The 13,133-nt window shown below is 35.1% G+C and overlaps 1 protein-coding gene across 1 annotated transcript; it reads left to right on the top strand.

Annotated features, from left to right (window-relative positions):
* The first annotated feature begins 3,702 nt into the window (after nucleotides 1-3,702).
* MS3_00009758 (uncharacterized protein) lies at nucleotides 3,703-12,879 on the top strand. Its single transcript, XM_051218158.1, has 11 exons — nucleotides 3,703-4,016; nucleotides 5,207-5,321; nucleotides 5,358-5,447; nucleotides 5,504-5,573; nucleotides 5,863-5,955; nucleotides 6,730-6,780; nucleotides 7,730-7,794; nucleotides 8,260-8,335; nucleotides 9,718-9,795; nucleotides 10,362-10,439; nucleotides 11,565-12,879. Exons 5-11 carry the CDS (start codon nucleotides 5,943-5,945, stop codon nucleotides 11,705-11,707), a joined length of 504 nt encoding a protein of 167 aa, XP_051064603.1. The 5' UTR covers nucleotides 3,703-4,016; nucleotides 5,207-5,321; nucleotides 5,358-5,447; nucleotides 5,504-5,573; nucleotides 5,863-5,942; the 3' UTR covers nucleotides 11,708-12,879.
* Nucleotides 12,880-13,133: the final 254 nt, after the last annotated feature.

The raw sequence follows: 13,133 nt of genomic DNA on the forward strand, positions 1-13,133 counted from the left end.
CCATTGGTCGTAAGGACTACAATAATACACTATACCACATTAAACGATCAGTTAATATCCGATAATATATTTTTCAAAATGAATAAAATTCCGTATCACTAAAAACTAATAATCTTGAAATTCTGGAGTGATTGTACAGGCAAACAGTTAAAATCCAGGTTTAAATGGTGGTCTAAAGTTGATCGGTTCATGATTTTGATGGTATTCAACAGTCTTTACAACCCGATACTGAAAATCATCATGTACTCACTAGTGACTAGCTTCGAGAGAAAATTTCAAGACTTCTAGTGAGAGGTTTCAACCAGTGCGGTTCAATCGTGTCAGATGTGAGGCAGCTACTGACTAAAGGTTATGGAAGACGTTCGCGCTTCATTGTGGACTGATTGAAGGTGTTCATTAAAGTCGTTGGATTGTGAGTTAGTGATCTTGATGTTAGGCATTCTCTTTCGAGACTGAAGATTATGGGCTCGATTCTGGCGTTCGGGATGGTGGATGTGCACTGCTGAGGAGTTTCATACTAGGTTGAAATGACCGTCCAGTGATTGGAGGTTTTCAATTTTGACCTAACATCGACCAGTTTATGACTTCAACGAAGTTAGAGCTTTTTCAGGCTTTATATATTAATGTTGATTTACAGGTATACCATGCTAACGAGTGCCAACTAGCACAAAACCTAGGTCCAAGGTTTTCTGTTGACTACCTTCAACCACCACCTTAGGTTAAAACCTTTCCATTGTTTACTTTTACACGTGAATTCATTAATTGATTAGCTGTTTTGATCCAGTGTGAAATTCATTACTAGGACTCACTTGTCACTCTACTAGGTTTCGGACTGATGATTTTTATACTAAAAATAACTGAGTTGACTTCCGATTGTTTATGGATAATTTCTTATCTATTACCGATCGATAGTAGATGCTAATTTCAAGTTTACCTAATGTTCACAAACGTTTTGTTCATTTCTATAGATTATGAGTTTGATCTTTAGTTAAGTTGACAAGATCCAAGGCACACTGAAGTACATATCTACTACTTTTTAAATTACATCGGCTAATTCAATTAAAGAAACAAAATAAACTTTAAAACATTATAAATAATAGATTATATCAAGTATTGAATTAGTTGATCTTAGATGTTGACACCGTTGGATACCAGATCATTAGTCTAGAGGCTAAGCGTTCACGCGCCAGACTTAAGACCGCGTGTTCGATTCCTGCTAGCGGGATCGTGGATGAACATTCCTGAGGAGTTCCAAATGGGATGAAACAGCTGTTCAATGCTTCCAGGTTTCCATTGGTCGTCTAACATCAGTCAGTTGATGATCTCAACCAAAAATTTAATTTATTGTCAAGAAGATAAGTATCTTCATGAAACATCTTCATTAGTTTTTTTGACAATTAGTGATATTCTATGATACAGCGAAGCATGATTTCAGTTCCATAATGATTATCATTGATTGCTTGTTGGTTTATCTATTTGTACTTCGTCTTCTGTACTTCGATCAAGCGGGCATTCATGTTTCACTTCTGTACTTCATTTGAGACCACAATGTGTTTGGTAACTGAAAAATATGATTGGACGGATTTAGAAGATATCATCGGTCGACAGGAACACATTATTCTCGATGAACAGTCTTTACTTGGCTTGAACACATCATGTACTTCTAACGTCCACCCAAACATAATCGGGTTAGAGACTGTCACTTGACGATTCAGTCAAGATCACTTAGTTGAATATTGCACATGATCATCGCATCTACTTCAATTCTACTCATCTAATATGCGTTGTCTCACAAGAAATATTCTTTTGAAAAAAACACTGAAATAGTAGTGTAAAACATCTGAATATTTCTGATGACCTCAGTTGTTTGTAGAAATTTCAATGATTATACTTTCTCTTCATCTATCACCTCATTATATTTAATTATTCAAATCATATGGTATTGTCTATTGTGTCGTGGGCGTGATATGAAACTTTGTTAGAATAATGAATATAGGTTTCTAATTATGTGTTTATGTAAATGACAGTAATCTACTCACACACAACAGAGATGAATGGAATTCTCATTTTGGTGGTGTTTAGTTCTCTGAGCTGGATGGTTTGGTCGTGGAGCTTTCATCGTTCTTCTGAACGACATCATCAGCACAAACTTCAGATAGAAGTGAAGTGTTCGAATTTCTCCATATGTGTTTCACAGCTTGTTCTCTGCACCTCGATGTTGATTGGTTCTTGTTGACCTTTCTACGGTAGACCCAAAATACACAAACCAAACATCCCACTACGTCCAATAGTAGCACTCCCCGGAACGCCAACATACAATTTGTCAAAAGAAATTTCACGAATACTGAGACATCTAGTAGATTCAGCCAAACATTCCATCAAATCCCCAACACAATTCCTGGACCAAATTAAGGATATTCAAATCAACAACGACGAACTCATGATATCCTTCGACGTAACAGCACTGTTCACCTCAATTGAACCACAGCTAGCAAAAGAAACTATATCCCTGCTACTCAACAACGACACAAATCTCACCAAATACACGACGCTTCAAATTAAAAGTATACTGGAACTCATCGATTTATGCCTAACAACATATTTTCAATTCAACAACAAAATCTACGAACAAACAAAAGGGACACCAATGGGATCACCAATATCAGGACTGATCGCAGAAGCAGTGATGCAAAGATTAGAAGCCACGATATTACCAGTGATCAAGCCAAAAATTTGGATTCGCTACGTAGACGACACCTTTGTCATCGTCAAAATGGATGAACTGGAAAACACATACAAACTGATCAATAACGTTTTCAACGACATCAAGTTTACAATGGAACAAGAGTCAAACAACCAAATAGCATTCTTGGATATATTAATCACTAGAACCGATACAGGAAAACTGGAAACTCAAGTATATAGGAAACCGACCCATACAGATCAAATCCTCAATTACAACAGCAACAACCCAAGAGCTCACAAAATCAACTGCGTACACACATTGTTCAAGAGGGCGAGGACACACTGCAACACACTGGCAGCACGGAAAAATGAAGAGAAATACCTGAGGGACATATTTCAAAAGAATGGCTACCCAATCAACTTCATCAAAAAGCACCAACGGCACACAGCATCACAACCCAAATCAAGCACAAAAATCAACAAAAGGATCACCCTACCGTACATACAAGGAATATCAGAAACCACAACGAGACTGCTGAAAACCTTCGGGATAGGTGTGGCACACAAACCAACAAAATCATTACAATCAATACTATGCAAACCAAAAGATGAAATAACAAAGGAGAACAAATCAAACATCATCTACAAAATAAATTGTACCAACTGCGACAAACACTACATCGGACAAAGCGGACGCCCCCTCCACCTACGCCTACATGAACATCAATTAGCAGTCAAACGCCATGATATCTCTTCACTTATATCAATACACGTGGATAACTACGGACATTCATTCGATTGGGAAAATGTAGAAATCTTAGACAGAGGAAACTCCAAAAACACCAGAGAATTTTTAGAAGCTTGGCACTCAGGGCAATCAGCAATCAACAAACATATTGAAATCAATCCAATTTATCAACCAATCAGGAAAATCATGCATAAATATAGGAACAAAAATCAAACCAATGGGAGACACAACCAAAACAAAGAAGTAAACAATGATAAATTTAAGGTCAACAAGAACCAATCAACATCGAGGTGCACAGAACAAGCTGTGAAACACATATGGAGAAATTCGAACACTTCACTTCTATCTGAAGTTTGTGCTGATGATGTCGTTCAGAAGAACGATGAAAGCTCCACGACCAAACCATCCAGCTCAGAGAACTAAACACCACCAAAATCATCCACCTGAGCTACAAATCTTCTCCACCATCTCGGAATTCTCATTTTACAAAACGTTCCTGCTTTTGTGAAAAGCAAGTAAATTGAAAACAAATATTTTGGCAGTCAATTCATAGTTAGTCTTGTTTCAGCTATGAATATGCACTGTAACCATTTACTATCTAAATTGAAGTGAGTTTAATGGTCGTTTTCTTCTAGAATCATCATTATATGCAACCATATTCGCAGTATGGTGTTGTTAAGCTCTCGATTGAAATCATGTGTCGATGAATATTAGCCTATCATTGGAAACGTAGAGCACTGGACCATTATCTAACATACGTCGATTCTGATATCTTTGAAAAACTTATCAATCCCACAACCCTACCTTGATGATTATCATTTGCTCACTGTTAACTAGCTTCTTCTGGTAATTCTCAGAGTTCTTGTGAGCGAACGTGACTAGTCGAGCTATTCCTTCCAGCCAGAGACAGGTATCTAACTCAGACAACGGTGGGTGGTTGCACATCGTCGTGAGTTTGTTGAAATTAGAGACCGACACCGTTAAGTGCCAACTAGGTGGTCTAGAGGTTAAGCATTGACGCGCTAGACCGAAGATCCTGTGTTTGAATCCTGCGTGCGGGATCGTGAATGCCCACTGTCGGGGAGTCTCACACTAGGATGAAACAGTCGTTCAGCGCTTCCAGGTTTTCAGTAATAGTCTAACATTGTTCGATTCATATTCTCAATCGAAATAAAGTTCAAATGTAAAAGTGTTGTTTTTGACATCCCATGGAAATATTTTGTGCCACTTTGATTTAAACCAATCAATTCAAATTAATGCGTCATTGACAGCCAATTAACAGATTATTGCACGTAACAAAGTGTTTGTTCGTGAACACATGAGCATATATTTTGAACTACAAATAAACCAATCACTTATTATAAAGTATTGCCAATCATATCCATAAGCATTTTCATCAATGGAGGTCAGGAATTCCAACCAATGGTGGATAAATATCTGCCTATGTCCTCGATAGCTACAAAGATATTGGATAATAATGGGTTCATCTAGCGAAATGATTGGTTAACAATGAAGAGATGATTTTATGAAATTAGATCTTTGCAATGGTCACTTTGAATCATAGAATCAGAAAGAAACAAACATACACCTGAAAAATCTATATAAACCTAACAAGTACTGGTAAGATAATTATACTATTTTGAACGGAAAGATGAGGTGAGTTTTGACCGAACACACGAAGTTATTGTATGTACTATATGAATTTCAGTCTGATTCAACGAGATAACATTGTTTTCTTCATATCAACCATTTTAGATATACTTCTCTATTTAGTCTGTTGATATCGGTCATCGTACTTTCCAAATTCTGCGACTGTCAGGATATCTGCGAAAACCGTGAATTAGCGACATATGAAAATGTGATTTCGGAAAACGGTTCGTATAAATATGTAAGTATACAGTCAGATTCTAATGCACATACACAGTCTCATCACTATTATTACTCACGAAAAATTAGTCAATATCAGACGTATCCAATTGTCAGTGACAATTTTAAAAAATTTAGTACTAATCAGGTGAGTTGACTACATTTTGTAATGGAACTACTAATTCTTATGTTTGCATCTTTCAGGATGTTGAAGCGAAATTTTCGCTTAAATATTACGGCATTAACGTCACCAGATTTGAGATTCATCGTGGTGGTAAGATAATTTTTTCTCTTTCACTTAAAATTGTTATTGAGTTTTCTTAATCACAATTCATTCCATGAATCAAGTTTGAAAAAATTTCTTCAATGAATCAGTTTTTTGCTTTTTCTAACATTCAAAACTTTTGATAGATTCCTTTTCTTCTTGTTGAACTTATCGAACGTTCGATGTCCTACAGCAAACTACAGTTCATGAAATTCATTTTTGTCTCCAGTTCATTTCAAACTATTTCATTCATCCACTATAGAATTTCAATTAAATTGTATGTTTTCATTAAACATAGGCTATATAAGAATATTCGGAGAAAAATACATCGGATATATATTTAATAATGTTTACGGCGATCTTTTGCCTGAAAATGAGATGGTAGAAAACAGTGAGTTTTTCTATTATCCCATAATGTTTTCTTTTGTTTGTTCTCACACACTTGTTGTGCATAAATGGTTCAGTATTTAGCTTGATTATTACACGAAATCTGACCAGTTCACAGTGATTATATTGTTTCTGTGATTCGGTACCAGAACCTGTGTTCACAGCACGTATTCATTACCGTCAAGTTCATATATCAAATAAACACAGGGATTCACTACAAAATAAACACAAATCGATTCAGTAGAAATTATAAATTAAGCGATGTGGTTGCTGAGTGAAAATGAGCTGTTATCCAGTTTATTTAAACAACAATGCGAAAGATGTCTCATCGACACGACACGTCTTTCTAGATTAAATGAATCAAATTGATCGCACGTGCAACACTAAGCAATGTTGTTCAACAGGTCAGTTTGAGTCATTGACTTTATGAACTGTCAAATTATACTTGACGTCTTCCAACTCTTTTCTGACACTTAGTTGATTCATGAAAGTTAAATATCTCTTGGTCGCTATCTGTAGACCATTGGATGTTTAACACTTTTTACATTATCCTGTTTATAAAATAATGACATTAAAACACACGCCCTTCCTTACACAATCAATCACCGAACGATGATTGTTCACTTAAATGTACCAGTTCAGTCAAATCTCGGAAGGAAGGAAGGAAGGTGATAACTCGTCTGCCAATACACTTTTTGTTAGAATGTATATTTATTAAAAGAGGTAGATATTCATTATGCAGATATACAAATCACTTTTCGATTTTCATTTTTTTCAGATGATTTCATTGCTGTCAAATGGTATTATGAGATACGGGTTGGCGGTACAAGTAAGCGAACATTGAATGATCATTTGATATCATATGAAATCTTAACACTTAAAACTACTTATTGTGTTTGCTCACACCTGCCTGTTCAGTTTGAGTAATTCAATTTTTCCCAATGACTGACAGAAGTAGGAATACATAACGCTTCTGCAAAATGAGGGTGGACTTGCACATGGAATCCATTGATCAATTAATCACAATGATAATGACTTGAAGAACAGTTAACATAGACTGAAAGAGACTAGACTTGACGAGTAATAAATGAATGAATGAAGTTGCAATGCCATCTCACATGTGGAAACACTGATGCACAGATTCATCATCGTTGACTGGCTTCAATGGAACTTGATGTGAAGTCTGTTTATTGTAACAAATAAATTGCGTTGTATGTTCGTCACAAAGCCATTTTCTGCACGGACCACATTCGTCGACACAGTCATTCTTAATTGTTGCCCGATAAAATCAGTAAATCCTCAGTACAATATGTCTGAAACTATTCACTTCACATCTTCAACAAATAAATCTGTGTTCTTTGTAAATGTCATGGTCGGAGTCAGTCGATTGATTGATTTACAAACGTGTTTAATGAGTAATTAAATTCTGAAGTTCCGTTTGTGAACAAACACTCCACTACACAAGTCATGTGTTCTTAGTGTCGATTGATTTGGGAGTAATGATAGAAAATATTGCGCAGAATTGTATACTTCTCGGGTTCCGAAGACTTAACAGCTGACATTCATTTTGAATAAGTTGTGTTCGTATGTTTTGCATGAGGTCCACTTGATATTATTTATAACGAATTCAACGAAGGAAAACATTTGAGATAACACGGTATATGTTTGCTTGAATTGGATATTTTTTGTAAGTAGGCATATACAGTGTCACACCTAACAGTAACAAGCTCATCATCATTCCCTAAGAATTCTAAATATCAATAGGCTTTTGTTTGCAGGTATTATAGCCAAGGTAACTAATGTGATACATTCCGGTGGGAAGATATCCCTGTATTATGAGAACGTGAGTTGTACAATTGAATGGAAATAAAATTTTGTTTCAAATACTATAGATTAACCCACTCTTTCTTGTGTATCATTAATGTCAAATGTATCAAGATACATTGAATACGACAGAAAGAGTTCAACTTTTGTAATGTGCAAACGGACTATGTGACACTATTATTAATCATTTAATGACACACACTTTAATGTACCACTTGCAAAAAACAGTGAATAATAAGAATTGAAGAGTCATCAAAAGAAACGATGATGTCTCTTTGCGACAGATAGGGACAAACAGTGTACTTTAGAGTACAGCACGAAAACAGTCATATTATGACAAGATTTATTTCGTCTTCTGGAGGTAAGCTGTTCGTAAAGTACATTGCAGAATATTCTGATGGATTTAATGTTTAAATTGTTGATCGTTTCACAGTGTGAATGTTTTTGAATGTCAGTGTTTGATACTTCCAATACTACTTTTCAGATCCCCACTGAACTAAATGGAAGTCCACTGTCCTCTACTATTCAAGGTGCAATTCAGTGCGGAAAAAAGTTGGGAGGTAACATTTACTGCTGGTATTTTGATGTAGAGTAACCATGTCGACAGTTTTCTGTTAACGTCATATTACTTTCCATTCGTACACGGTCATCTGGATGTCAACATAGTAACTTGCAGTTTTCGCTCACAGTTATCATCAATAGCTGTATTACAGTCTACAATGATTAGTTGATTTGAATGTAAGACAAATCGATCAAAGTGCACTTAAAGTGTTGGGGATAATCGTGAAGGATAAAGTCGAAATACGTTTCGTAAAATCACTGTCAAAAAATTACTGTATACTCGATATTCAACGTCAATTATATGTTGACAATTCTTGAATGGAATTTTTGTAGTTACACCCGATAAAGAATCTTAGTGAAACCCAATAATGAAAATGTCTAATGTCCTTGGAACAATGGAACACTGTATTGAAATCAAAGTACATGTGTTTTTAATTCAACAACGGTCATCCTTATCACTGTAACAAATTCCATTTGCGTTGTTGTGATGAACTTGTAATGGTTCTGTTTCAGTGTTTTGTGATAAATTATACAGACAATGAATTTCGTGATCCACACTTTCTGACGTTATCTTAACCTAATATTCCGAGTGATAGAACAATGATGTGTGAATATCATTACAGTAAAACTGTGGATAGCTATTGGAGAATGCTTACGCATACATTTAACGACGGACTGATCCAGACAGCGATATATGAACGACAATATTTGACAGACCGTATATCTACTGATTTATTCACTTGCTCACTCACCCGCTCATTCACTCACAGAACAAACAGTCCCACTTGTAGTCCTCAGTCATATCACTACTCAAACAGAAACAAAAGAGTGATACGTGTAACTGATAGTTGTTTTATACAATGCTCAATCTTCATGCCATACTGAAGTGATCATGTGTTGTCTTAAGATCAAGCTGAGTTTCAAGATAAGCGTTTAGTGAAAGCGATTCGGTGGGATACAATGTTTTGTCATTAAATGTGAGACAATGCACTAAATATTTGGTCAAACGGTGTACATTGATCGGTTGAAATATGTTACTTAGTCTTGAACAGTAAATCTCAATGTTGACTATGTGTAATTTGAAATGTCGAAAGAATTGTACCGAGTTGAACATGTTTCTTGAAGATGTTGCACTGAGAATGTTTTAAATTGAATCAGAAATTCAATTGTATCATTTTTCATTTACTAGTTAAACACTGGCCGCTTTCCATATCAGTAATGATGTAGAGCATGTTTTGTGAGGATTTTGTATGAAAAACACTCTATCTGTAATCAAAAATGTTTAATTCTTAATTTTACGGTACATGAAATGATGAAACCAATTGTTATTTAATTCACGGGAAATCAAAATTTTAAGTGTTTTTAAAAAAATGTATTTCAGTTCAGATATTAGCTAGAATAACTACTCCTGGACATCGGATAAGAAGTGACACATTAGTGGAGTTTGAACCTATCGAGAGTATGTTAAACCTTATTTAATCAGCATTGAATATTTCCGCACTTGAATATATCACTTCTGTTTCATCATATTATAAATTCCAAGTGTAATTTTATTTAGCCATTTCACGATATCCAGTATTGTTTCTCTGTTGACGCTTCCCTTGCTATTAATAATTACACGTCGATTTGCTGTTGGATATTCCAAATGAGTAAGCACTCAACTTAAAATACTACAGAAGTCTTTACTTTCACCAAATTTACAGATGTGAGGGAACCTGAAATAACAACTCCTGCAGAATTGATGACAAGTGACACGTCAGCAAAGCCTAAACCTATCGAAAGTATGTTCAACATTATTTTATCAGCATTGAATATTTCCGCACTTGAATACATCACTTCTGTTTCATCATATCATAAATTCCAAGTGTAATTTTATTTAGCCATTTCACGATATCCAGTATTGTTTCTCTGTTGACGCTTCCCTTGCTATTAATAATTACACGTCGATTTGCTGTTGGATATTCCAAATGAGTAAGCACTCAACTTAAAATACTACAGAAGTCTTTACTTTCACCAAATTTACAGATGTGAGGGAACCTGAAATAACAACTCCTGCAGAATTGATGACAAGTGACACGTCAGCAAAGCCTAAACCTATCGAAAGTATGTTCAACATTATTTTATCAGCATTGAATATTTCCGCACTTGAATACATCACTTCTGTTTCATCATATCATAAATTCCAAGTGTAATTTTATTTAGCCATTTCACGATATCCAGTATTGTTTCTCTGTTGACGCTTCCCTTGCTATTAATAATTACACGTCGATTTGCTGTTGGATATTCCACATGATTAAGGACTTAATTTGAACTAGTACAGAAGTCTTTACTTTCTTCAAATTTACATAGAAATCACGCCACGAAACGATGGATGAGATGATTTAATGCTCGAAAGCGATTATCTTCTGTTGACAGATTGTGTATTATCGAGGAGGTGTTCGTTAGTTTTTCATTCAGTATATAAGATATCCAATTTATTTGAGGTACTGAAATCATTGAAACACTACATGTTATTGTGATCATCTTGAAGGTATTAGTTTCATTTCTAAAATCTCTGCTTTGTCATGCTTGTTCGATAAATCGAAGGTGTAGACAAGTCACGCTTTCAAATTGCAATTTATCATAGTCGATATATATGTACAGTAACAAAATTACTGACGATTTACATAATATAAGACTGTTTCCTTTCTCATGATTGTGTAAAGTGAGTGTCTGCCGACACTTTTCTGTTCACCATGTGCTAGACTATTGAAATAACATTCCTATTCTGGAAGAACGACTCGATACATTAGTGTTCAGATCGCCTTCAGTATTTGTCGAACAAAATATTATTTTCACTAATCCAATGAGTCTGATGTGCTAACTGACGTTAAACAGACTAGAACGTGGCCATATATTTTGAAAACTTCCATCACATAAGAGGTAGAGGAGAATGTTCTTGTGGAAGCCACAATGATGATTTGAAAAACAAAGTCACTCTTCCTTTGTCTTCCCATTGAATCAACAACATTGAAAATCAGTTTTCAGCATAAGAACAGCTGACTTTCGTGCACTGATTCCGAAATAGTCAGTGCCAGTGAGCCCACGAATTGATTGTGCACTTTACACATGCAGAAACGGTATACAAGATATAGATTGATGATGACACTGATGTCAGTTACACGTTTTGTTATTCACGTGTCTTTTGTTTGATAACTTGAAATGCCGTCTCTCTAATTTTTGTCACAGTAAGTTGTTCAATACACAATTCCATTGAAAAATGCCAAAATGCGACAACATCAAGTGTGAAATGTATCTGGTATGAAAAGGCTAATATCTGCATTAACAGCGATGATTATGATGTTAAAGTAAGTAATTGTTCAGATTCATAGATTGTTTGCAACATTGCTATATTCCACATTATACATCCGATTACTCGGAAGAAAACTTTATTACTACGAATACGTTTTGATTTCATGGTAACAACTAACAATGAACAGAAACGTTGTTTAACACAAATGCATGGAGTCATAATAATTTTTGAGCTCACTGAGCTTAAAGTGACTTCAGAAATCCAATATGAAAGCGTATGTCAATGTAAATTGCCATGAATCACCGATGAAATCGGTTTGAGTGATGAAGCGTATTCCGTTGGAAATGGCATATTATGTGTGGACAAATAGTGAAAGTTTGTAGACTCCAGTTGTTAAAGCGCAGAATCACTGAAATTCACGCTGAAGAGAAATTTCGGAAAAATACTGCAAAAAACTGAACCTTGTTCGGTGAATATTTGATATTTAGTATTAATGCTACTGTTTCGTTTCTCTTTCAGAACACCACTTCAGAAACAAATGGACACAGTAAACATAATAACACACCTCGTTACTTGTATATCGTGATACCAGTAGTCGTCGTCGTCGCTTTCTGTGTCATATGCATCGGTTATGCTATTTGGATGTATAAGAGAAAGAAGAGCAAACCATGATTTACAGAAACGTCTTATCGTTTGTTTTAATTATTTTGATCGAGTTGTTTCATTCTGTATTTCATCCGAAAACGTCTTTACATTTTGTTAACCGTTTCAATTATTTGAACACGTTTTATACAACTTTCTGTTTGTTAACGTATCGACTGAGGCGATTCTGTTGATTAAATAACTGAAATCGTTTTTGTAATATTTACGTGAATTGTTTTTTCATTGAATAAAAGCTGAATTATATTCTAAGAGTTTTACAGCATTTAGTTTAGAAATGAGCAGTATTCTGTATATGTGATTTTGTGATCATTGCAATCAATAATGAATCCGTTGTGAATGTTCAATTTGATGTGGGCTCACCACGGGAAAATATTATTTGAAATTTACAACGATCATTGTTATAAACTGATCAGTCAAAATACCATACTAGTTGAGCGTATACTCACGTGAGACTGAAAAACAGTGTGGATTGAATAAAGTAGTAACAGTCCGACCGTAGCATTGCTAAGATGACAGATTTGAAAAAGAAGAACACTTCGGTGTTTTTCTACCAGTTGATGATCACTTCATTATACACTATTTATTTAATAATTATTCTCACTCACACGTAATTATGAGAAAGGATATTGCAAATATTCATTTGTCTTGTTTGGTTGAGTCTTCTCGTTGATGTTTAGGACTGCAATCACACGGTATGGCTCAACCTTTCAGAAGTGGTTATTCTATATAACTTGTCTTTAATCATAGTAATTATATTATTCTATATTTAGCCTAAATGTGTTCTTTACAAGCGCCAAACGTTAGATCGTGCATTGTTATTATACGACTAGTCAGAGTAGACA

The sequence above is a fragment of the Schistosoma haematobium genome, chromosome 7 (genome assembly GCF_000699445.3).
Source record: "Schistosoma haematobium chromosome 7, whole genome shotgun sequence".
Lineage (NCBI taxonomy): Eukaryota > Metazoa > Platyhelminthes > Trematoda > Strigeidida > Schistosomatidae > Schistosoma > Schistosoma haematobium.